General features: G+C 42.7%; 1 protein-coding gene across 1 annotated transcript in view; it reads right to left on the minus strand.

The window, feature by feature from the left end:
- The window catches only part of ccdc33 (coiled-coil domain containing 33), a gene marked incomplete at both ends in the record, with an annotated part of 42475 nt that extends 15277 nt beyond the window's left edge, over positions 1 to 27198 (minus strand). The window contains 4 exons of the mRNA XM_079502336.1: positions 2975 to 3126; positions 14433 to 14645; positions 26399 to 26470; positions 27064 to 27198. Of these exons, the coding sequence (XP_079358462.1) occupies positions 2975 to 3126; positions 14433 to 14645; positions 26399 to 26470; positions 27064 to 27198 (572 nt within the window). The remainder of the gene's footprint in view (positions 1 to 2974; positions 3127 to 14432; positions 14646 to 26398; positions 26471 to 27063) is intronic.
- Between the last annotated feature and the right edge of the window lie 509 nt (positions 27199 to 27707).

Genomic DNA, 27707 nt, shown 5'->3' on the forward strand with positions numbered 1-27707 from the left:
TGGGCACACCTTTTCAAATGTATAATAGATGTATGGGTGCTAACTTGCATATGTTGAACAATTTTCATAATTAGTATAATTAGCTTTAATGACCATAATCACCTACTGTATATGGACAAGATTTCAGCAATAGTCACAGTTACCTTCGGGGTCGCCATGGCGGCCAAATCCAATATGGATTCCTCACCAGCCATTTGCAGCATCCTGTTGCACACACTAAACGATCTGAGCCTTCTTGAGAAGAACAGAAGACCAGAGTAGTCAGACCAGTCCAACGACCTGTTCAGGTGCACTCCTAGAAACTTGTAGTTGTCTACATTCTCCACTACCTTAATATGTTGCTGGGAACCGGAGGTACACTCTTGGTCGTGCCATAGTCCACCACCATCTTCTTGGTCTTGCTAGCATTGAGCCAGAGGCTATTTGCCTTGCTCCAATGCACAACCTCCGTAACCATGCGTGCTCAACAGTGTTGTTACCTGAGATGCAGGTGACAACTGACATGTCTTGTAGTTGAAGTGGAAGTCAGATGTTTATAGGGTGAACAGGAAAGGTGACAGCACTGTGCCCTGGGGAGCGCCCGTGATGTTCACCAGCACCTCCGAACAGACAACCCTGCAGTCTCACATACTGCGGTCTGCCCGAGAGATAGTCTGAGATCCATGCCACCAAACCATGGTCCACCCCCATCAACGCAAGCTTCTGTAAGCAGTTGTGACTGGATAGTTCTGAAGACACTGGAGAAGTCAAAGCATGATTCTAACTGCGTTGCCCATGGTGCCAAGGTGTGTGAACGCCCTGTTTAGCATGTAGATGATGACATCATCAAACCCAATGTCCACCTGGTATGTAAAAACTGAAGGGGGCCGACGTAGTCACTCACCATCGGTCACAATGCAGCAAGATTTCCACAGTTCATCAGGGAGGGGCATATCGTTTGGATCAGCAGTTCTGGACAACCTGATCTCCATATATGCCTATACTATATTATTGCAACCACAGGTCGCATTTACTATGAAAGTGCGCATTTTCCGTCAGTCAGTCAGTGTATCACTAAAAATCCCCATACATGGGGAAATCCCCCATATATGGTGCCCAGGTCTTGTGAGTGACATCACGTGACATCATCAGGGATGGAGATCCCTGATGTCATCAATATTGGCCAGCAACTCTACAACTGACCCCAACCCTTAGATCTCCATATGGATATACTGTATGTCAGAACCTGTTCTGACATTCCATATGTTGATCCTTCCCCATCCATCCTTCCTCTTCGATGTCTCCCTTTTGACTGATACCTGTCTGTGTAAACTCTAGATGGGCCTGCCCCAAAGTAATTAGTGCAGCCCGTTAGGGTGAGGTCGCTTCTCGCCCTCAGACTTACTGGTACTATGCTATACTATGCTATAGCCTATGCTATACTATACACACTATACTATACTATACTATACTATACTATACTATACTATACTATACTATACTATACTATACTATACTGATATGCCAATATCTATGTATGGGTGTACATACTGTAGGTAGTTTGAATGAGCGGTTCTGGACAACCGGATCTCCATATATGACTACACTAACACTACACTACACTACACTACACAATGTGTAGTGTAGTGTAGTGTGTAGTACACACTACACTACACTACACTATACTGATACGCCCATACCCATGCACATGGGCGTACATACTGTAAGTAGTTCTGGACAACCGCCTATCCAATCAACTCGACACCGGACATATAAATGTCCCTGTGCTGGGGTCAGCAGCAATGTGCATGCCGAGTGTGAAGTTAGTTGGTCATACTCCTACTCATACTCTATCAATAGGAATGTACTGAACTCCATTAATTTCATTTTGTATTGTTTTAAATAATACAAAAGGTGTTCTGGGTGTTCTGGGTGAAAATGTTGAATACGTTTTTTGGGTATAGTGACTATATATATAAAAACATATATATTAGAGTTTTCTGGATAGATGTACTCATACATCGGAGCATTTCAATGTGTTCTAATGCTTTTTAAGTTTGTCAAAAATGTCAAAAGTTCACTCGTTTTCACTTAGTGCCATCTTGTAAATATGCAAATTAAGGTTCCAGACACACTCAATCATAATTATAAGCATTCCAATGTGTTTGTAATGGTCAAAAAACATGACATAGACACAATGTTTGCATTTGTAGCTCATCTGGTTCAAATATTACAGCCAAAACCATTTTAGGTATAGCAGCAATGGATTTGGCCGCTATGGCGACCCCAAAGGTTGCCAGCTTGGGCGCCCTAGCTAAATCCAGATTCTGTGACACTTTGTGATACTTGAATAAATGTTTCATACCATATGTTGTAATAATTCTGACCTTTAGTGCATTTATTTTTAGTCTTGTCCATTTTTTTTGCATTATTCCAAGTTAGGGGGCGTGGGAACATTTTGATAGATTTTCAGCCATTTTGGGCCAAGGTGGGCTGCTTTTCTTTTCTACCTTTCATTACCCAGTAGGTTGTGATTTTTTTTATGTATGAAACATAAGCTTTTGGCTAAATTAACTATTGTGTATGTTTCATTGAGCTAGGTGCCATCAAAGAGTTTTCTTTAACAAATTTGCTACATTTCATGATCTAAATTCACATATGATTAAACTAAGGCACCAATACTTGTTTCAGATGTTAGGTATATGTAATTATGACATTTGAGAAATAGGTTGTGTTGCCACAATCAATATAACACATTTTACAAGCAAACAGCAGAACAAGATTTTCGTTTTTGGTTATACATTTCTGGCTTGTGACAAAATACTGCAGGATATTATGCGGAGAACTTTTAACCCAAAGTCCAGAATGGTATTGTATATGGAAATATGCATTGAAATCGTAGTGCCAAAGACGCGGGAACGAAAATCATTTTCTAGGCACTTTTTCTTGGGTCGCAGCACGGCCTATTGTCACTATACGCATGATGTGCCATCACCTTTTCTGTAGATGAGTTTGGTTGATGTTAGAGCCCTGGCCCTGCTGGGCTGCTGTGTGGTGGGACTCAGACTTGTTTGTCTGGAAGAGGTAATCTGGTAGGATCTTGGCCAGGGCATCATAAGATGGCAGGTTGTATCCATCTGTCTCAAGCTGGAGGCGGAGAAAATACAAAGTAAAACCATAATAAATTACCTGTGTGGCAAGGTGTCTTGACCTGTACAAATAATTAATAAACAAAAGTGGAGGGAAGTTGTATCTCTATATTGATTACTATAATTTCTAAGTTGCAGAAATCATTTACCGGTGATAAGAGTGAAGGTTAATAGCAACAGATGACCAACTATTATATTAGTATATAGTTTTAGCTTTGTGTAGAATCACTGGCTATCAAAATAGCTGGTCACAGGAAAAGATAATCTGTCATCATATTCAAACAGACTAAATCATAAGCGCCAATATTCTCCACTTTTCCTCATCTAACAGCTAGATTTCCATGTGGTTTACTATTAACTCAACATCAACTTCACTTTAAAGTTGCATCACAACTTTACTCATGGTGTAAAAAAGTGGAGGAAATTCTTCGGTGCAAGCTCTCCAACTTGACGGTATCGATGGAAATAAATCATATATGGCATCTGCTGAGGAGGTAAACATTAATTAGCAATTGTCAAGGCATAATAATAATAATAATAAATAAAAGACCATCAAAATTCACATAATATACTGCCGTTTAGTTTTAAAAAGATTGTAAGCCAACACTCATTTTCATACATAGCATGTTTATATATGCCAATGTTTCAAATAACAGCAGCGATGCTAACCTCTGAATACTCACACTGCTTGTGTATGGCCTGTAATACCTCTTCATCTCAACATGGATGCCGTTACAACACTCTGGGAAAACAAAATAAGGACCAAAGTGTCCACTCTAGAACTGGAGAGCCATTAGTCAAACAGCCCAACACTGCTGTATGTATATGGAGTTCTCAACCCCACTGCATGCTCAGTGTGCAGCCTACAGTCTACAATACATGATGGTATGGTTGCCAGGAGACTAACCATGATGACATGGAGCGATGTTTACCTGCCTCTCCCTCTGTGACAAACTGTCTAGATCTCAGCCTACCTCAATAGTTGGGGCTGAGAGAGACTTCGTCTTTTTGGAGACTTTTATTTGATAACACATCTTGGAGTCCTTTAGCTTTATAGTAGAATAATTAACGACTATGATAAACTGATAAACTGAATGTTATAGCACTGCACACACAGAAAGCAGAGGAATCTCGTAACCACAACACAACAAGCCATGGCAACTTTTCAGTGCAGTAACAGTGACTCCATTGTGATGTGAGAAACGGACATACAGTAACATAATCATGCCATGCCAGCTTTTCCAATTCAACTGAGATTAAAACAGCAGTAATATCTAGACTATTTGAAACTGACAGTTCAAAATCCCTCTTATCTTACCTTATCTTTATGCCTGGAAGCAGCATGGAGAAAAAAATAATCAGACCCGTCTAAAGTGAGTGGTACTGTACTGTACTGTACTGTACTGTACTGTACTGTACTGTACTGTACTGTACTGTACTGTACTGTACTGTACTGTACTGTACTGTACAAGCCCTCCTCTCTGGCCTGTGTGTGTCTGTGTCTGTGTGTTAGGCTGTGCAACAGTGACTCTTGGTGGTGAACAAACGCTATAACGCTATTTTCGTGCTCGGACACAGCCAGGGACACAGGGACAGACCCAGGGACACAGCCACACACATAGCTGCCTATAGGAGTGGTTGCACCACTCAAAAACAAATCAATGCAATTAAAGGAAGCCGACTCAGTGAAGGCCAGGCCCCACATGAATGTGGTTTTAGCCTTGAAGTGGGCAGAGTTTAGGTGACCAAGGAGAATCTTCTCCAGGTGTAGAATGAATCAGAATCAGCAAAAGTATTGGACATTCTCAAGTAAAGTACAAATACCTCAAAATTGTACTTACGTAGGCATACAGTACTTAAGTAAATGTACTTAGTTACTTTACACCACTGATAAAAACCCATGGTAAAACTCAGTTGAGAGCACTATCCTGAGATCCGCCGAACGCTACTTTCATAGCCGCACATTTAGAATTACATTTAGTAGTGTGCTTCAGTATATGTATTCTCTATTATACACACATGCACGCGTACACTCACAGCAAACCCACACGCACGCACAGTCGCACGCACACACTTGCACGCACGCACAACCAATAGCTGTAGTGTAGATCAATGACTATCTTCTGGCCATAGATCTGTCTAGCTCTCATTAGTCAGGGGCCAATATACGTACAGATCATGGATCTGACTGGGAATCTCAACTCAATTAGAAAAGATGGGGGAGGGAGAGAATAGACTTAGCAAACTAAAACACTGCTCTTATCCCTTTGAACTAGACCTGAATGTCTTCATCCCTCCATAGACCAGTGGTTCTCAACCTTTTCAGACTGGGACCCCCAAAATAATCACATTTAAACTGGGGACCCCCACCCTGAGAGAAGCACTTGCAATTGTAGGAGTTCAGTTGAGGTATTATTATTATTTTTATATACAGGGTATATATATTGTGAAAACAGCAGATCTACAAGCTCACAACGCCTCGCATTGTGAGGTGTTGTGCGCTTGTAGACAGTTTGACCAATGTTTCACCAGGTTTTATAGTATACGGTAAGTTTGATGCAGTAATGTTTTTTTCTTTTTCTTTTTTTTTCAGGTATTAAAAAGGTCTTGAAAGTCCTTAATAAATGGTCACTTCACTGTCATCTGGGGACCCCCCTGTGGAGCCCAACCCACAGGTTGAGAACCACTGATATAGACCTGCATGAATTTTATCCATATGTAATAGACAGCTGCGTAAAAACCATGTTGGTCTGATGACAGGATAGAGGTTTTTAGTTTTGCACATTTAAACCATAAATGCAAGAAGCAGGAAACAATTCTAACAATTTGACATCTTGCAATTAATCTGTTAACCCCCTAAATCCAACCTTTGAAGGCAGGTGACAAGCAGGGAGGTTATTGGGGACGCCTTTGTTATGACTTGGCTGGGGGATTGAACCCCTGACCTCCCAATCTCAGGGGGACACTCCAACCACAAGACCACCGAACTAGGCGAAAGGTTTTCAAAGATCTAAAAAATGGAGAGTGCAAACATATTAGAACTAGCCTTGCCACAAACAGCAGACAAGCAATTTAGCATTCGTGTAATTCCCTTCCTTCATTTAAAACTCTAATTTACACGGATACAGCCATGTGCTAAGCATGAAGATAAATATTTTGATAACTGACTTATTTTATTCATGATGAATAATTCACTGCTTCCTTGCAGCTATGTGCTCTCTTAATCTCATCAGCCGTTCCAACATGTGGGGGGGGGGGGGGGGGAACTGTTGGTAGACTCCAAAACCACTGTAGCAAAAGGAATCATAATTCACATTCAGCAAACACTGTAATTGTATGCCCCGAATGGTTAGGAATCAGTGTAGAGTTGATGAGGGGGAATGGGAATGCATGAAGGAGAGCAAGACCTTTGTGGCACCCGGTTGGCCACAGAGGTCGCCAGGAGGGAACCTCTGCAAAGCAGCCATCAGAATTCCAAACACACCCTGCCTGCAAAATGCAGCAAATGGCCCTTTCAGTGGAGTGACAGCTCCGAGTCCAACACCATGCACGCGCCACTTCAATTAGCCTGCCAGAACACAGCCGCTCCCGGGAGCTTTCTCTGCCTCCACTGTCTTCTGCTGTCCCTGACATGGCACCTCTTCCTTTGACCGACCCTGTTCATTTTCTTCCTTTTCTTGGGCGGTGGGGCTTGTTTTGTCTGACAAAATCCTGATTTATACTTCATTATACAACAGGTAGTTTCGAGGAAGCAATCTGATTGGATGAAATAGCCGTCTACCCGTGCTTCAAACGAGCAATGATGGCACACCTAATCAAAAACATTTAAAAAAATCACCCCGTGTGAAATGAGGGGCGCTCTTATCATCGTACATCATCATGACGTAAAATTAGACAATATTTGCTCAGACACTATGATGTAAAATTCTCCATTCATTGTCAATGGAAATGTAATGTTTGTGTAGGACAACGTTTGTGGACACACACCAAAAGCTGGATATAGGATCGGGCTCTCAAAAATCAGCCTGTGCTGATGAGACGGCGTCTGGCAGAGCCAAGTGAGCGGCTATAGGCACGCAGTTTGCATCATGGGACATTTTCGGTCGTAGTGGCTAAATCTGGCATTACAATGAAATTGAAAGTGTTTATTTTTTTAAGGGTAACTGTCAGTGATGTTTGCGGAACTGTGTTAAAGCCTCGTTCCTGATCGCATCACTGGTGTGCCAATAATCACGGTGAAGCACATCCTCTCGTGTAATTTTGCTAAATCATATCAGACTTGTGTTGATTGTAGAAAATCGCAGCTCGACAAGCTCACGTGTCGATGCTATGCGCCCTGTGAGTTTGTAGGCGTTGGTCTTTTACTCTTTTTCTCTCCGTCACATTTCTTCCTTCCCTTCCTTTCCTTTCTTGCCATGCCTCTCTTTCTTTCCATCCGTCCATCTGGCCACAACAGGCTGGAGAGGAAATGGCAGCCCGGGCGCTAATGGAGACGCAGGTGAGATGGGTGTGAAATGAGGAGGCGGGGGAGAGTTGAAGCTAACTGAGGAGGCGGGGGAGAGTTGAAGCTAACTGAAGCAGAACGACAGAGAGAGAAAAGAAATATGTTTTTCACAGCTGCTCTTGTCCTTGGAATCCATCACAGTGCTAGTTGGTTGTAGTTTGATGTCAGTGCTGTTGCTGTGGTTACCTTAATTACTTTTGCCATCAGGTACAGTACAGTACAGTACAGTACAGTACAGTACAGTACAGTACAGTACAGTACAGTACAGTACAGTACAGTACAGTACGGTACGGTACAGTACAGTACCTGCCGCTTCCATCTTATTTCTGGTCTTGCATATTCAACAGTTACAGCCAAAATGGTATACAGTCAAATTGTAATAAAAAAGGACCAATAAGATCCATTAGGAAGGATGGAGATGGAAGCACGCCAGCCATAATAACTAACAATTCAGAACACCAGCAGGAAATCTGATTCATATTCACGGACGATATTCAAAACAAGGCACAACCATAAAATATGATGTAATTATCATAGCCGAATAAAGGTCCTTCTCAAATCTTTGAAATAGAGTCATTATGGCAGTGACCACTCAGTCTTCATACTGACTGATGCTATTTCCCCCCTGAGTCAATATTCATATGAACATGATTTACAAATAGGAGGCTTTAGAGACGTCAAGGTCATAAGGTCTCATTACTGTAATCATGTTAGCATGGTAATGACTAAGCTGCAACTAGACAACATCCAATAACATGAAATCCAATTTCAACCAATTGTTTGATGTAATGAAAGTGGCATGTGGCAACTAAAGAAATCTAATTATTGGACTCCCAGGAGTGCAGGCATATAGTCCCCCTATATAATCGTATATGCTTGGTCAGCACAAAGCAATAAAAAAGCATCTTCTGTGAGCAGTTGGGACTGAGGGTATAAGGGTATGCAGAAATATGGCGTTAGAGAAACTTGCGCACACACGCCTGAATGTGTGCACACTCATGTGTGTGCGTCAAGGACAATGCACAACTGCAACTCAAGGACATTTGGGGTTGACAGCCGATGCTGCGCCCTATGGGAACACAGTGATAGCAAAGCCAAGGATTATCAATACATCAAGCACTGTCAATTACCATTAGGCTGCTGTGAGACCTGATCTTCACACAAACAGATCACACATAAAATAGGGAGAGCATAAGCAGTACAGGTTTGTAGAACATAACCGCAATTATGGTGGGGTTCTGTCTTTTAAGAGCAAGTTGTCTGTGATCCATCCTTATAGCACTGACGAAGGTCCTACAGGTTTATGGGCATATCAAAATAAAAAAAATATTATTATAATATTAGTCTCAGTTTTTCCTCTATGTTTTTGAGACCACCGCTCCTGCAGTTAATCTGAAACAAAAGACGAAGAAAGGCCTGTGTTTTGGGGTTCTGTCTTAGAACATTTTTCATCTGATCTAAACTATCTTTGAAAATATTACATTTTCCCTTTATCAATGAAACACAATATCCAATATATGTTTGACAAATGTTGGACTTTTGTATAATATTTTACATCTTCAGGAGTGTTAAGTGTCCTTCTCTAATATGTATAACCCATGTATAACCCCAGGTTGGATTGGGGGTCAAAATTAACTAATGATTCCCGAGCGCGGTGCACGCTGCGGCTCACCGCTCCAAGAGATGGGTCAAATGAGGAGAACAGATTTCACTGCGGTAACGTGTGTGACTAATCGTACGACTTTGACTTTGAATGGGTGCACAATCTACGTACATAAAGCACTTTGGATAAAAGCATTTCACCATGGTATTATCGGAAAGGACATGCATATTTTGGGAAACGTTTGGCAACCATCTCAAGAGAGACCTGAGATAAATGATTATATTCTCGTAAACGTATCTGTTTTATTACGATGATGTCGCAAGTTGAAGTCGCAAGTGAAAGGTGAAAGGCTTCTATAAAATGTCTGGAGCTCCTCTCTGTATCTCTATCTAACTCGTCTAGAACCTCCGGAGTTTAACAAGCTTCTGCCTGGCGAATAAACACCTATAATTCAACCAACTTTGCCGTCATTCTTTGCAACTATAATACACTCCAGTGCTTGAGAAATGCATGTGAAATCCGAGCCAATCTACAGTACAGTACACCCAGTCCCTGAAGCCTATAACTAACAGCAGGCTAGGCTCTACACACTCTCTAGGCCGTGTTGCACCATAGCACAGCTGTATCGGTGTCTGCTTTCCCCCCCATCGCGTCTTGACGTGACCTTTCCAAAATGCGATACAAGCCGGGTTTAATGACGAACACACCAGTTGACATTTACAGAAGGCAGCATGACGTTGAGAGGCTCAAAGAAACATGAAAACGATAATGTTGCCTAAACCCATAAGGGACCCTGCAGCCCAAGCATGGAAGATGTAGTGGATTATGTTTAAAGCTCAGATATTAACGTGGATATTGGATAATAAAATTAAATCCAATAACTTTCCCACATGATTCTCTGTTGACACTTGCTCGATATATTAAGAATATATAACATGTCGTATACGTTGCATGCATATGAATGTGTGCTATCAGGGACACATCACATCACGTGTATTGAAAGGGCAGTAGGATTGATGTGTGGGTGTTAGGTGTGTCTGTCGCTGCGATGCATCACTCCAACTGTGGCATTTCTGTCACCAGGATTGGATTTAAATCAGAGGGCAAGACTGCGAAGACACCCTTCCTCCCCGCAGCACCGCCCATTCCCAAAACACGGGTCAGAGAGGGTCAGACAGTCAGCTGATGTGATTAAGGTTCAGGGAGCGTGCACACACACGTGCACGCACGCACGCACACGCACACACACACACACACACACACACACACACACACACACACACACACACACACACACACACACACACACACACACACACACACACACAGGATGGAAGCCCATGCGGAGTCTAGAAATGCTGGCAACCTGCCACTCCATTCCCATCTGTGTCTGAGAGTGCAGGTCAATAGAGCAATCGCCATAAAAAACTGGTCCAATGAACCGAAGGATGACCAGATAAATTGCGCGCTGTGTGTGTGTGTGTGTGTGTGTGTGTGTGTGTGTGTGTGTGTGTGTGTGTGTGTGTGTGTGTGTGTGTGTGTGTGTGTGTGTGTGTGTGTGTGTGTGTGTGTGTGTGTGCATTCCGTCCAGAGGAGAAGGCTGCTTGTATTGCATTGCATTGTATTCTATGCAACCTTGAAGACGACCATTAATCACGTGCAGAGTAGAATTAACAGCATTAGACGAGGGTCCATTGGAGGGTTAAAGACTTACATTAGCTGCACATCGACCAAAAACAGGACAGGCAGGGGGGGGGGGAGGGAAGGGGGGGGGGGGGAGGGAAGTGGGGGGGGGGGAGTGATGGGATATGGTGCACTCCCCGTGCAACATTTACATGTCCTAACATCAGATACGACTGAGGAATGAAGTAGTTAACCCTTCAACCCTGCTTTTGTACGGGGACATTGTTCGCATCTCACATGACCGCGCCGGGCTATTCATTGGGGTCTCTTGATAGACACGGCCCCTCCGTAGACGGATGATAGGCCATTAGCTGGGCGCTGAGCTGTTACAAGACAGCCAGACAATGGCCCGGCAGAGCTGGGACAGCTTCATCTGTAAGAGCATTACATCTGTATGTTGGAGCTGAGCAGCACCGTGTTGCATGTGAAGCTGCATGACGGGGAGAGGGTGGGGGGGAATGTGAGAATAGCTCTATTCGACACGCATTCCGCAACAAGCTGCACAGTGCAGATACACAGTTCCCCGCCGCCTGGCACTTCAAACAGCGGCAGCCGACCTGTGCACCGAGTATAGCTCCCTGCCTGCCTGCCTCCCCACTTCGGCCTTATCTGAGAGCCGCAGGAGGAGACCGTAAACACAACAGCGGAATTGCCAGTAAATAAGCCTGATAAGAGCCGTCTTAATGACTCTACTGTTTATTTTAAAAGGTAGAGCGTTGCACTGAATGCACTCAGGGCTTTTAACAGTGAAACTCCCATGCAGTGGAACCCTTGGAGGGAATTGTGAATTCTTCTACGTCCTAAAAAAACGAAATGCTGAAACATGAATGAAAATATTTTTAATCTGAAGAAATGGCAGACTTCCAGTGTGTGGCAAAGGAGGCTGAAAATCAGCCAAAAGACACGCACATCTAAAAACCTTAGTAGGCTGGGTGCCGGAACAAACAGGGTAGATAGATAAGTAGATAGATAAAGAATACAAATGTCTGCGCACCAATTTAGGCTCCCAGACATATATTATTTACTTGAAAGTGGTAACGTTTCAGGCCGAAGCCCTTCCAGTGTGTACCTTGAAGTCCAAGTGGGAATAATAACCGTGTGCCTGGAGCCCTGCCATATAACACCACCACCCCCCCGACCCTCCTCATTCACAGCCTTGGCTGTTGATAACCCTGGGAGGGTCAAGGTCTCCACGTCTCTCTCTCAGCTCTCGTCTTTAGAGTCAGACCGAGCCACCCACATTCATGAACCACCCACGTATGCCTCTACTCTCCGCTTTTGTCTCTCAAGGCCAGCTCGCCATATATTGGCTTCGCCTGTATTTGCTATCCAAACAAAGACTAAATTACAGTATATTGTTTGGGCTTCAAATGCCTATTAGCCTTGAAATTAAATTGTCTGGGGCTGGTAGCTGACCGGATATAGTTTGTCGGCCGCATAATTGGAAATGTCCCCACTTAAATTTTGGTTGGAGAACTTCCACTTCTCTGCCCTGAGTTTCTTTCTCTTACTACTTACAAATAAGGAAGGAAAGAAATTGTCTGCGTCTGTGCATTCTTGTATAATAACAAGGAGACAAGTGGAAATACTGAAAAGGGCCTATTTCTGTACTAAAAAGTCCCATTTGTTTCCTTTGTGTTTAGATCAAAACAACATGGCTGATAAGGAGAGAGGAAGCCAGCCTGTCAAGGTAAGAGTCCATATCAGAGGAGTCATAACATTTCACTCCACAGACATATACAGTAATATAATACATAGTATTCATCCCATTTCCCCTTTGTTCTTTGGCAATTGTACCAACATTAGGGTGGACGACTCCTATTATACTGTATGATAATGTCATTAACCATGAAAACCAGTGCCGTTTTCCAACAATTAAAATTGCCAGAACCGCATGCGAATAGAACACACGGCACATCTCACGCTGACAACACAGATGCCACTAGATGTCACTGTGGCACCATTCCATTCCACGCCATGCGAGTGACCATCCCAGGCCCCTGTGTTCCTCTCTGAGACAGACAGCTCCCATAATGGGATGCTCCGTGGCTGCCGTTTCTAAACTGCACAGCTGCAATGTGATGGAAAGTGCTGCTAGTATCATTATTACTATTCAAGACCTGTTTCCACTCCTCCGCTTCCCCCTCCCTCGGCCTGCAATACTCTCAAACCACAACAGTGCCCGGCGGCAGCAGGGGGAGGGGGGGGGGGGTGGTGGGGTCTCGGAAATTACTGTACATAGCAGCTCTGCTGGAGCAGCACTGCATATATTATCCTCCCCGTGAACCCCTGGGCCGAGCCTGCAGGGAGTAGCTTGCGACAACACACTGCCAATAAAAAAAATAATGCATAGGCTACAGTACGCTTTTCCGTTAACATTGACATAATTGCAACGCTAATAATCCTTTCTGGAACTGGAATTAACCCATTTTGACCTGAGATCAGATTCTAAAAATGTCTTCTACATCCTGACAGTTTTCTGAAAAAGCTATGTTTCCATGTCAGTGGTTCTTCGATTTTTCAAAAATCGCAGACCTACAAGCTCGTATGAGATTGTAGATCTGCTATTTTTCAATAGCTAAAGCATAACATAATGCTAACACCAAAAGGGGTTCCCGCCAAGAATGGGTTAAAAGCATTATTAACCACGTTCAATCTGGTGTCGCTATTTTGGCAATGTCATTATAGTAGAAGATTATGTAATGTAGGGATTAAGTGGAACAGACAGATAGTTTCACAATCAAGAACCAGCAAATGGTTGGTTCCATCCAAGCTGAATCCTTGCTGAGTGTGCGGTCAGGTCAATGTAATTTCAGTGCATCATTTGTATGCAATGGGACAAAGCAAGGCCAGAGAGGGAAATTATAGCGACGTATCAATGTTCCTATTTTTTTTGTTCTTTATTGTATTTACATCTCAATCTTTCAACTCTACCCAAAAAGCCTGGTGGAAATAATAACCATTTGCAAAAGATCAATCTGAGGCTACGAAGCCTCAGTTCTGAATGCAACTGAGAGAGAGAGAGAGAGAGAGAGAGAGAGAGAGAGAGAGAGAGATAGAAATCAGATACTTTATAGAGCAGCCCATTGCACAAAATCAATACCTTATAAGCAGGCCTGATGAATTTGAAATGTGTCGGTATTGATCAGTCTCAATCAAAGGGCTTCTGAAAGCAGCAATATAGTAGCGGAACGGTTTTTATACATACATATTTAATTCCAGGGTAAAAAGTACTGGGACATAATGTCACAAATAGACAATTATGGTGGTGATGAGGATTATACCAAAAATAACAGATATATTTATTTTACAGCAACTGGCTTTTTCTCTTTTTTTTTTACTCCTTTTCTATATTTACAGATACAGTCTCTCTTTTTTTAAGCATTAAAAAAAGATTGTAACTTTGAGAGTGAGTGTACAAACAAAACCAAATTCAGTTAAATTTGTACACTCTCTGTGCCGAGGATAATTCCTGTGTACAGATCTCAATCAATTTCAAAGAGGTCAGACTCACAGTCACAGAGCGACGATTCTGGGTGTGGTGGTGGTTACTAATGGGAGGAGGGGCTATGGGGGCCTCTTCCTCCTCCTCCTCCTCCCCCGTCTGAAGGCGTAGCAGTGGGTCAGTCTCGGCGGGCGTGTCCTCTCTCTCCTCCAGGCTCTCGGGGTCAAGAGAAGGCAACTGGCTGGTGTCCACCGCGGCCAACGACGACGATGGGTCTGGATGCTGGAACAGCAACAATACATTAATACCACTGGACAGTAATGCGATTGGCATCATAGAGGGGTGATAATACAGATATGGTCTTAGCGGTCCTGGGTTGACTTTCATGTCATCTTGATAACCTTGAAATGAAAGCCTTTTAGTGCAGGTGCAGGCTGGCTTTAATTGACCCCCCCCCCCCCCTTAACTATAAAGGCTTGAGATACAGTGTGGACTCTGCTCAGTAAAATCATCAGTGTTATCCATTTGTAACTCAAGAGAGAGTGCAAATGTAACGATCCATTTGGTGATATTTGTATTGATTGAGTTAAATAAACACTAAGGGTTTGACTGTGTAATCACACACAGACACACACCTCCTGTCCGAGGATCAGTTGATGTCAACCCTCCACATCATCAAAATGGGAGCCGTGTGCTGAAAAACATTTTCCAGACTCCTCCGAATCCGAAACTAACAATATTAAGAGCGGAAGAACCGGCTGAACTAATCCAGCTGTTCTGCCACAATTACATTTCTAGCCTCTTAGGCATATCTGACATAAGTTTATTGCAACATTGCTTTCCGGGGACGAGTTGCTGATTGGGTTACACGCAGGGTGAGCGACTATCTCAGCATGGCTGAGTGGCTGCTGGTCAAAACACTTAATTTATAGCTTCATTATATATGCCATGACGTTCATGATGGTTTTATATATTGAAAATAAATAAAAGAACAAATGGTAAATGGTAATTGGTGCATTTATATAGTACCTTTATCCAAGGCGCTTTACATACTGTAGATTTTGCATTACATTCACCCATTCACACACACATTCACACACCGATGGCGGAGGAAACCATGCAACCAGCACATCGGGAGCAATTAGGGGTTCAGTGTCTTGCTCAAGGACACTTCGACACTAACTCTGGGGGAGCCCGGGTTCGAACTGGGAACCTTACGGCCCACCGCCGCCGCCCCACAACACTAATTAGTTAGTTTGACGGCAGTACGGTTCATGCTTATCGGGCAACGGCGGATTTTCTTTAGAACAAGGGAACCAGATCAAAGTTTAAGAGTTCAATTGGAGCAGAAGAGATGTGTTCACATGAATAACCACTGTACAGGGACAGGACGACCCGGCGTCTCTCTATGTGATGGTCTCTGGGACCCACTCTGCTGCTCTGCATCCTGGGATACATACAGTACGGATGTTCGCTCACAGGCAGAGCCTTCATTAAACTGGCATCTGGAGGCAATCTAATAAGCAGAGCTCTGTATCGAGCACACCCCTGCTATACTATCTCGGAGAAATAAGGGGCGCAGGACTGCCGCATGCGTGCACTAAGAGCACGCTGTGTGCTGTGCGCGTGCCTGTGGCCGCAGAGAGGTAGTCACGGGGGTAATGAGAGGGACGGCGCAACAACGCTAAACTATGCACAGTCACAGAGTCTATAACAGCTATACTCGGTTTGTTCTGCACCGCTGGGCCACCCACTGACATACAAAAACAATACCATGGGGATGGGGGGTGCGTTACCTCGCATGAAATCAAAGTCATGTTAAAAAAACACAACAGAACGGTTTACTCTTTAAGGGAGACGCACGGTTCTGTGCAACTAGGGGTGGGCGATATGGTGATAAATCATGTTAAAATGTCTCCACGATTATGCCTTTTCAGAGATATCGTATATATCATAGGTTGTACTGTTAAGCAACGCATGAAATATTATCATGTATCGTGATACTGCTTGAAAAGATATCGTGATATTATATTATTCCATATCGCCCACCCCTATGTGCGCCCCTCCATCTCCATCCAACTAGTTGCAGTGAGTGAAGCCCCCCCCGGCGCTGTCCATAGTGCTGACGAGAACAACAATAGCATCAAAGCACGAGCTCTCCTCCCTACTACTTCACCACTCCCCGCATACAGGGAGGGGCCTTACACTGTGGAGGGAGGGAGGAATGGGGAGGCACCATGTGTACTTGATTCAATTAGCAAGTCTGAGGCCTCCCCTGGGACTGCAGGCTGCAGAGATGGGGGCCGCAGTGCAGACCTGTCTAACAAAGACATACAGCGCGCCCTGTGCCCTTACTGAATCCACCTCATTAGTCAGCCAAGCAAGTGTGCATCCCGAACAGCACTTCACCACACCACACAGCACACAAAGCAACAACATGCCTTCATCTTGACTCTTGGCAGAATGCAGCAGCCGGGCAACATCAAATATCCCGCCTTTGTTTGGATTTTCACTGCATTGATTAACACGTGCACAGCAGGGATTAACTGACTATATGCAGAAAGCAGAGCTCCCCGTTTTGTTTGTGTACTCACTCTGTATGTATGCTACACTGCATAGCTCACGGCCCGAAACTCCATGCTTTGCTACATTTCTCTGATCACCAGTAAGTGTTTGCAAAAATGCAGCATAAAATACATAAATATTCTGTTGAATCTGTTCAGTTGATGCAAGAAGTCAGTTGCAGGAGGAAAGAAACATGCTTGGACTGTCTAACTGTTAGACTCTAACAGGCACTATAGCAGAGTACAGCCGCTATGCTATGCCTGAGCATCTGACTATAATATCTCTTGGAAAACATCTGCCATATATCCACCAACCGACTCGCATCACTGGAAAAGGGCCTGGAATCTTTCAAAAGTTTCCTCTGCAATGCATCACAGAGAATAAACAGAGCCTTTACCTCCTTTGAATGTCAGACAGATAAAGTGGTCCTGCGATTTATTAGTATTCATGTGGCGTTCTGACGCTCCTTTGAAACACAACAGATGTCTGCGTTTCAGCATTTGTCGCTGAATTGCTTAGTTGCAAGTGAAAAAAAACAGACATGCTTAACACCACCTGCTTGGTACGCTTCAAGTCCGAGTTATACTTGGTTGAACACCATGTCACGCAACTAAGTATGAATCACCCCTTACTAAATGCTGTGTCGTATCTGTCAACACTCATTTTAAATGCGAATGTATTTCCAATACTGTAAGGGGTATGGGACTGTGAACATAATAGTAACATATGAATATGATGAGACGAATCTTATATTTGCGTATAGGTATCCAGAGGCTGATATCAACCCATACAGCAACATTGAACACAAAGCGGCGGTGGCTCAGGGGTAGAGTGGCTGGATGGTAACTGCAAGGTTGCCAGTTCGAACCCGGGCTCACCCAGAGTTAGTGTCGAAGTGTCCTTGAGCAAGACTCTGAACCCCTAATTGCTCCTGATGTGCTGGTTGGTGCCTTGCATGGTTTCCATTGCCATCGGTGTATGAATGTGCATGTGAATGGGTGAATGTAATGCAAAATCTATGTAAAGCACCTTGGATAAAGGCGCTATATAAATGCACCATTTAACATTTACCATTTATCTGCTGCTATATGCAGTTTCAGTCTTCTAATGCAGTGGTTTTCAACCAGTGGCCCTTGATGATTTGATAACCAAATGGACCCTTATAGATTTTTTACTCTTGAGAGCGTAAAATTAACTAATTTCATTTCACTGTCATGAGTTAATTGTTACTTGTTAGACATCTGCATTACTTAATTTACAAGAAGTTTACACAATTAAGATAATGTAGAAGAATTGTTATTTTGATCAACGTTTGCCAACAGCATGGAATTGAGGCCTAAATCTCATCAAATGGTGGTCCGTCCTGATATGAAAAGGGTTGAAAACCACTGTTCTAATTGGTTTATTGACAGAAACAATGTAGTAAATGCTCACTAGATGCGACGCTAACGGTGTCATGGATAAGATTAAGAGTGATATGATCCCCTTGGGAGATGACCAAATTAAAAACGGGCGCAATAGATCAATCCCAAGTCATTCCCTTTTAATTAAATGCTTTTGATTTGAAGACACAATGGTAATGTGCTAATGTCTAATGTTGTTTAGTTTTAGTCACATTTTAGTCATCTGAAGTACTTTAGTGTTAGTCTAGTTTTAGTCGACTAAATGTCACAATATAAGTAACTAAATCTACACTTTTCTACACTAAATCTACAGTTGATTTTGTCGACTAAAATGTGTTTTGGCAGGCCTTGATGGTGTCATAATGCAACACTAACACTTGCAAATAGCTGATCTACAAGCTCACAACGCGTCGCAATGCGGCTTGTTGTGAACTTGTAGATCTGCTATTTTCAGAGTGCAACCAAACATAAAAGGACTTCTCTTGTCCACTAGTCCCTCCTTAACATTTTTGTCTAGTTTTATTTGTTGATGAAATAGTCAATATATTTAGTTATTTTTATTCCGTTTTCACCAGTGAAAAGGGTATACTGTACAGTCGACGAAATTTTTTTTGTCATAGTATTAGTCGACGAACACTACAGTCGTGGTACATGCATTCACAACAATTATCTACCAACCCACCCACCCACCCACATGCACGGACAGACAGACACACCTGCTGTGCTCTGGGGGCCCCCATGGTACCTTTAGCAATCACTATCATCATATGAACCACAGATAATTACACCGCGTCTTCCACCCACCAGGCTGGTCTGCTATAGCTTGCGTCTCTAAAACCATATTGCTCCAGCGCAAGCAGCAATAACACTTCTCTAAATGAATGCACTTTACTGCATGACTGCTGGTGGCGCCCATTTATTCTGCCGTCCAACTGGAAAGGGAGAAAAAAAACAAATTAATTTGGCACTTAAGCACTACCCCCCCCCCCCCCCCCCCCCCACCCTCGACGCCCCTCCGTGAATAATGTATCACTGTTCCCTCAACACCCGCCGCCCCTCCACCACCCATCCATCCATCCCAATCTCCAATTCCAAGCTATTATTCAACCCTCTCTTTACGATTCCGCTGCTGTCCTCTGTCGAAGCTCTTTTGCGTTAATACACTGAGATAAATCACCTGGCATTTGATCTCAATCTGTTCTCAACAACTGTGCCATTCATCATATGTAATTATTACATCCATGTAAAATACACGATTGCATCAATTCTCACCACAGTAGAATATAGTATATAGACCAAAACTGGAATGTCAGAGGAAAAATGGACATATCGTATGTCGTATGAGTATGTCAAGGATTCATTCTTAAATACTAATATAGGCTGATTCAATACAGTGTCATGTATAGATACCATTATTAAAAAAACAAAATTGAGCATGATCTATTGATAATTTTCCCTCTGGAACCGGATCTCTTTGGATACACTAACATTTCTTTTTTCTTTAAATCTTTTTACGTTTTTTAAAACATTATTCTGTTATTATCTACGTTGCTGCATTGTCTGAAGGAAGCTAAACCAAAATAAGTTTTACTCTTATGTACCTGTACACAAGATGTAACAATAAAGTACAACATTGAACCCTGATTTGTACTTGGTTGCGTGCAGTGTCATACACCGAAAATATTCAATATACAAGCGTGCTTTTTTTTAGGTGCATGACACGCACAAATCAGGCTTGAGACTGTAGTCTGAATCTCCATTTGAGAATCAAACCAGGTGTGATGGTTCCACGCTAAACGTTGGAGCTGCTGCAGTATAGGACTTTGGTTTAGCACTACAAACAAATACTTTCATGGCATGTATTCCTACACGGTCTAGAGCAGATGTTTTTTTCGATATACTTCCAATGAAAAAGTCAATAACACTTGTTTGGTCGTCCTCGCCATCTCTTTGTTCACTACACGCCCACGTTCAGTCAGACGCTCAAGCCAGAGAATCACAGCTCACTGACAATTATCACTGCTGTTCAGTCACACCTCTCCTCTCTCTCCAGGGGATGACAGACGCTGGGCTTTACACTCTCATGTGCCCCATTATTTCTATGCAAATTAGACCAAAAAAAATCATGGAGGGGGCACCCTTTGATGTTAGTGCTAATTAGAGAATCTTGCCATTACATGTGTGACCTCTAGCTGTATACGGCTATAGTATATATGCAGCGCAGTACACTACAAAAATGTGATTGTGCAGCATGACCTTGAGCAACAGGCTAAAGTTTGATGACATTCTAGATTTATCCTTATTTTAATCATGTAAAAGAGAAGACAAACTACTGAATAAACCCCTGGGCATTTTGTTGTCAATACACTGTCATGTGTATACCGGAATTATGACCCCGGCGATTGTTTTCTTTTCTTCGAAAAGGGTCGTCTGGGGGGTCCAGAATATATTCGCGGCACACAGGAGAGCCATAGTGGCATGCAGGCAGCACAAATATCTATTAATATCATACAACCACTGCCTGACAATGAATCACTAGCTCGTAAAGAAGCCAGACAGCAGGAGTGAGGGTAACCAGGCACACAGATAGAGGGAGATCCAATGGCCTGCTCTGCTCCAAAGAGCTAGTAAATGGCACTCTCACTCTCAGAGCCCATAAAGGAGGCTGCATTAAGATAATAATGTTGTATGGCAATTATTAAACAGCAATAAAGTAAGTTTAGTACCCTCTCCAGGCAAGTGGCGCCTGCACATATTTTCTTTTAGTATCTGAGGCAAGCGGTAGTGCTGTGCTGTATCCTTGTAGCTAGCTAGGTGGCTCTATGGCAGGGGTGGACTAGCCTGGCTAAAGCCAGACGCGAATCAGCCGTTGCCAAAAAAAATCACACCCGTGTGAACTGAGTGGTGTAAGGTCTTATATAGACTGATCAGCTGTGGTCTGACGTAATGTCTGACGTAATGAAATCACACCCGTGTGAACTGGGTGACCATAGCAACCATGCTCATTTTTTGGTACGAACAGACAGACAAACAGACAGACACGTAAACTAACAAAGCCAGTTGTAGGAGTGGTTTACACCACTCAAAAATTGCCTGCCGACCACACGACAGTGTGATTTGAGTCTAGCTTATTAGCCAGTCTAGGGGTGGCCATCCATGTCTTTTAAGATTTTGGGGGGGCGATCGCAGAGCAATTTGGAAATCCAGACAAAACTCAGAGATGAGATGAAAAATCAGTCCTGTCTAAACTGAGTGGTACTGTACTGTACTGTACTGTACTGTACTGTACTGTACTGTACTGTACTGTACTGTACTGTACTGTACTGTACTGTACCGTACTGTACTGTACTGTACTGTACTGTACACTCTTCTCCCTGGCCTCTGTGTGTGTGTGTGTGTGTGTGTGTGTGTGTGTGTGTGTGTGTGTGTGTGTGTGTGTGTGTGTGTGTGTGTGTGTGTGTGTGTGTGTGTGTGTGTGTGTGTTAAGCTGTGCAACAGTGACGGTCAACAAACGCTATTTCCATGCTTGAACGGACACGTACACAGGGACATAGGGACACACACTTATAGGAGTGGTTAGCACCACTCAAAAAGCAATGAGCTCAGGAAGAGACACTGTGTGACAAATTAAATTACAAAACCATGTCAATTCTCTCAGTCTCATTACTTCAGCAACACCTGTATAGCGATGGCTACGAAAGGGAACTTGGAAATACACACCAGACTAGTCCAGCCGTGTATATGCATATGTGCATAGTAATGTGTATGTACATTACATTGGAAAAAGTGCCGTCATCACTATTTTAAGCATGCATTTGTCTCATTAGCATAAGCTGCACAGTGATGGTGAAGCAAGGGAAATTGGACTTTTTCTGATAAACAACATATATATCATTTCACAATGCTTTCCCAGCTGACAATGAATTTAGACAAAGAACTGAGGTATTTACAGTATGTGCCGTGGAACGGAAAGTAAAGTGTACATACATTAAACTTGAATTAAATTATTTTAGGTCATTGTTTGATATATGTGACCAGATTTGACTGAGAGCCTGCCATCACGCAAACTCCTGCTTTTCACCAGAGAAAAACTTTTAATTTTTTAATTTTTTTAATTAGTTAACCCTTAGAAGAGCAAACACGCCAATCATCGTCATGTAATTAAATTCTGAGCGATGCCAACGACGACCATGGTCGCGTTTCTCGTTTTTTATTAATATGTTTAGATTAATATGCTCCAGAGCGCTGTTTATATTCCTGACCTTTATTTAGAATCTATGTAGCTAGCTGCCCAGGCTATATCCAGCACCATTGCGTCGCCAGGCTTGTAAACATGGTATATATCAAAATGTGCGTTAGAATGTCTAATTGTATCCCAAAAAAAATGAGTTTCTATCATGTTCCAATTCAGAGTTATAGGCAGTTTTAGACTGGATTGGTCAGATTGGTCATGACTGACCATGCTATTTATAGATGGCAAAATATCTACAGTGGTACATCTGAGAAACCTTTTTTTTTTTTTAACTAGACAACTCACCCTTTAAAATGAGATATGGCATGGGTGTGTGTACGCCCAGCAGAAAAAAAGTTATTTGGAAAATAAAACTTCAACCGCCCATAACTTTTTTTGTTGTCCTAGAAACACTACCCAGTGTAAATGCAGGCTATTTTAAATGGGTTCCAACACAAAAACTAAACATTTTATAAACTCAGGTCTTTCGTTGTCGCACAGTCACAACAGAGAATTTTCAATAAATCATTCCAAAACGCAATTCTCCCATAGAGAAGTCTAGCAACTACATTGATTTGACTTGAAACTCTCAAAGAGTTAATAGCACAGGCAGACTATTCACATACTAGAGCATGTCTGAAATAAGTGTCAGAGCTGAAATAGACATGTAAATATGAAATAAATGCTTAAACATGTAGCTAGGGCCTAGGTGTAATGTTAGAGCCCGCTGAAGTGAACCTTTCAAGGCTGTTTTCTCAACTCGCTGTTTTCTGCAAGACATTACTCTATGCATCTCCAAAACTGGTGGGTCAAACTGTACAATCAATATGTCCATTTTAAGCTATAATTCCCTGCTTTCATATGACATGAAAAAACACATTAAATCATTGACTTGTAGTTATACTTGTTTGTATTATTCTATATTTGTTTTAGGCTTTTCTGCCTTTATTGATAGACACAAGTGAAGATAGACAGGAAAGAGGGAGGGAGAGAGACGGGAGAGACATGCAACAAAGGTCGTCATGAACGGGACTCGAACATGCGACACACTGTCAAGCCAGAGCCTATATGTCCTGGACCGCTATAGGCCAGCGGGCTCTTTGGATTATTCTAATTAGCAGCCTATAATAAGATATAAAAGTGGTGGTGGTTTTCACTGTGTGGTGATGGTACATCGCACCCAGCCTTGGACAATGGCTAAGCAGATCTTAGTGCCTGAAAAGGTTGCCTACCCCTGCTCTATAATAGCATGTGAAATATGTCTGAGAGGGAAAAAAGGGATTTGTGTACACAGTGACCCTCTGTAATAACATAAGGGTGCTTTACAGAGTTGGGTTATACGTATGTTAAGGCTGACTCTCTGGAAAAAGCAAATCTGCTTTTCCAGTCAAATCCTATTTTGCAATGAATGAGAGAGTTTCAACCTCAGCTGAATTTAGAGCACTGGTTCCCAAACAGTGGGTCGGGACCCATTTGTGGGTCGCAGACACATTTTTATGGGTTTTATTTCTTTGTTTCCTACATTTTGTTTTATTATTATTATTTGAAAACATTTTGTAACATTTTTTACACATTTGTAAAACATTTACAAAAACATCCCGTAAAAAGCAGCAATTTTCATGAATTGAAAACAAAATTCAATGATTTGTTTTCTTCAATAATTTCAGGAAGAAATAAAATACAAATCTAAGAAATTCAAACGTTTAAGAAGTAGTGAAAATAGCCGATCTACAAGCTCACAGCGTGGCGCTTCGCTTCGCACCGCGCTGTGAGCTTGTAGATCGTCCAGTTTCACTAGTTTAGGTCCCGGACTCCCGGGTAAACGTCTAATTTCTGTTTTGGGTCACGAGCTAAAACGTTTGGGAACCACTTCTTAGAGGGTTCATGGTTCTTAAGGTTGCATACTGTACAAACACAGGGACTGATATCACCTTGAACAAGATATATTGATTTCTTGCATTTCCTCTTATGCCTGAAGAAGCTGACAGGCATCAAACTAATTGATCATATACATAAAATGAATTTAGTAGACAGGAAACTAAATTTACTCATGTGTAATGATTTTGTAATGTATCCAACCTCATTGTAAGCAGATTTACCCCAGCAAGCACGGTCTGGACCAGAACGAATTAGTGACGTCTCGATTGGGGCCAGATCAAGTCAAACCAAGTCTAGTCAAATCTGGCCCAGAATATCACCTGATTTCAACTAACATAAATTCTGCCCACTAAGACGGACGTCCCTAGAGAGAGTCCGATCGAGGCCAGATCAACTTAAGTCATATCATAACTAGTCAGATCTGGCCCAGAATAAGCTATATTATTTCAACTGGTGAAGACGTCCTGGAAATGACGTAAAGATCATCCCCATAATGGGCTGTGATCTGGCCTAGTTCTGAACGTCCTACACGTCACCGGAGGACGTCATCATAACGTCATCATGACGTAATTTGGCTTGCTGGGGCTGCGTACACACCTAAAGAACAAATGTTTGGTCCGTGTGCGATGCCTGATTGCTATTTGATTGCTGCTCCAATTCATTTTCAATGGGAGTCACGTCGTTTGATCGGACAAACCTGTCCAATGTGGGGGCGGAGGGCACAACAAACACATCGGACACCTTGTTGTCAAAACAGCCAACGAACAGGGTGGGACTTCAGATCGGACAGAAGGGTGGTTTTTAACCGCCAACTAATAGGAGAGAACTTCCGTTCTTGACAGCACTAGACAGCACTGTCTAGCTCTAGCGCAAGGCCGCACGCATAAAGAGCCAATGGAGCAAATGTTAAATAAGCTACACAGGTGGTCCTAAATGATTAATTGATTACATCACTATAGCAAAAGACGTGATATAGGTCAACTCAACTGCAGCGGAGCTGACTTGAAGCTTAACTGACCAGCACGGCTTCAAGTTTAAACCATAAGATGACATGGAAATGCCCGTCGATTTGATGCGCAGAAATAACATAGGCCTATATCGAATCAGGTTAAGGTGCACACATGGAAGAAAAGTCCTTTTTATCGGGATTCGGGGATATTTTGTTGTAGGCTATACGTCTCCGGTGAATTGTATGCACCAGCAGCAAGCACATTATTGTTCAAACACCTGCTCCTCTGTTCATCTGTTGTCTTATTTGGCTAATAAAATACTTATTAAGAATTCATGCAATTTCAAGTTGTTGCTGCAATCATGATTCATGTTGCTGTTCTCTTCTCTCTGTGTGACTGAAGTTTGCGCCCAAAAATTGTACAGTGATTTCCCGCACCCCCTCATGTTATTTTTCCCTCCGTAGCAAAATGACCTCTTTTCTTTTTTTCACTATTTGGTTCGCTTAACATGTCCACGTGTCATTTGTTTACATATTTGGTACGCTTTACAAAGTCCAGTGTGAACACCAAACGGACCAAAATCAAAATGCAAATATTTGGTCCTTGGTCCGGACCTTCTAAGTGAACTTTGAGTGTGAAAAACGGCCTCGACAAACTACTGCTAGCTGCTGCTGCAGTCAAGAAAACTAGTAACTATACACTGAACATATGTGCATCTATTTCCGCGTGTCGTAGCACCGCCCAAATCGCACAAAGCATTGTGGGACATGGAGGCATCAAATCATAAAAATGTAATCAGTGGTCGGTCGGACAGATCTGTGTGTCCGAAAGGTGTGTACGAAGCCTGGGACATCTTGGCAGTTAATAGATATTATTAGTAATTAGTCAAATGTGAATAGCGGAGACATATTTGACATTGTTTACATTGTAGTTGATTACTGATTTCACGCCCATAAAGTACACAATATGCCAGTTTGATATATGCGATGGGAGTATTTGACCTCTCACCTCTGAACAAATGAGACGCAGAGCTACACTGACAGCTGGATTAGTGTCTGAGGTTGTCTGGAGGGAGGAGCCCTGGAATTCAGAGGGCAGACATTAATACACTCATATTATGCACAGGAAATTCATCAGTGTTAATACAACTCAGAGTTATATCAGCACACCACTGTTATTACCAATATTCCGAGGGAACTCTATATTTAATTGCTGAGGGAGGCTAGGTATCTTTATTAAGTAGTGAGAGAATGAGAATGATTTCATTGCAGTAAAGGATATATCTCTGCTGTCGGGAAGAAACCACCTAACTCCAAAATGTTCATTTTTCAGGAAATGAAGAAAACCTTATATATTGAAAACAAAGCAATATACTGCCTCATCAAAGTTGGTGTTGTGACTTTATATATTGTCAGTTACTTGCATGAGAGGGTGAGAGGTGGTGGAGTTAGTTGCTTTAGCAGACAGCTTGAGGGTCCAATGGAGTTAAGAGGTTTTGTCCGAAGCGCGTTACTACATTTCATTGGTTCAATATTTTTTTGATCAACACAAAAAAAAAACACAAAACATTGCGGTTTCCTCCCGACAGCAACGATATGGTAAAAAAAAAGAGAAGAAGACAAATAAAAAGATTGCTAATACTACAATAACAGAGCGTAAAAAAACTCACTCACCCTCAGGGGGAGCTTCTCCACCCTCATGCCGCGCTGCCCCGTCTCAGACATGAGCTTCCTGTAGAGCTCGGGGTTCAGAGGCAAAGCGGAGAAGCCCAGGGTGCTGCGGAGGATGTGGCAGCCAGCTGAATCCATCACCCCACACACACACACACACACACACACACACACACACACACACACACACACACACACACACACACACACACACACACACACACACACACACACACACACACACACACACACACAGTACATTAATTTATTTTCTAGAGCCTGAGTCTTCTAGAGCCTGAGCTTGTAGATCTGTTATTTTTGGGGCATGACACCAGTAAATTAAGCATAATAGTTAACATAAAAACATGCTTGACTTTGTTTTCCTCGTTTATACCCGTCGACGTGGGGTAGTACTCCAGCACCAAGGCAGCGGTACCGCTAAACATGGTGGCACAGTCGCGTTCCAAAAACAGAAAGCAGTGGTTCCACACGGGCTGATCCTCCGGGGAGCCAACCTTCGAAACCTGGGAAGTAGGCGGGGGCGGGGGTTTGGGGGTAACAACACGCAACAATGACTCATTTTAGCCTCATAAAAAACGGATTAACGGAAACATTCTCAGAAGAAGATTACACTTGAGTGCATCAGT

Source organism: Electrona antarctica (genome assembly GCF_951216825.1).
Source record: "Electrona antarctica genome assembly, chromosome: 5".
In the NCBI taxonomy this organism is placed as follows: domain Eukaryota; kingdom Metazoa; phylum Chordata; class Actinopteri; order Myctophiformes; family Myctophidae; genus Electrona; species Electrona antarctica.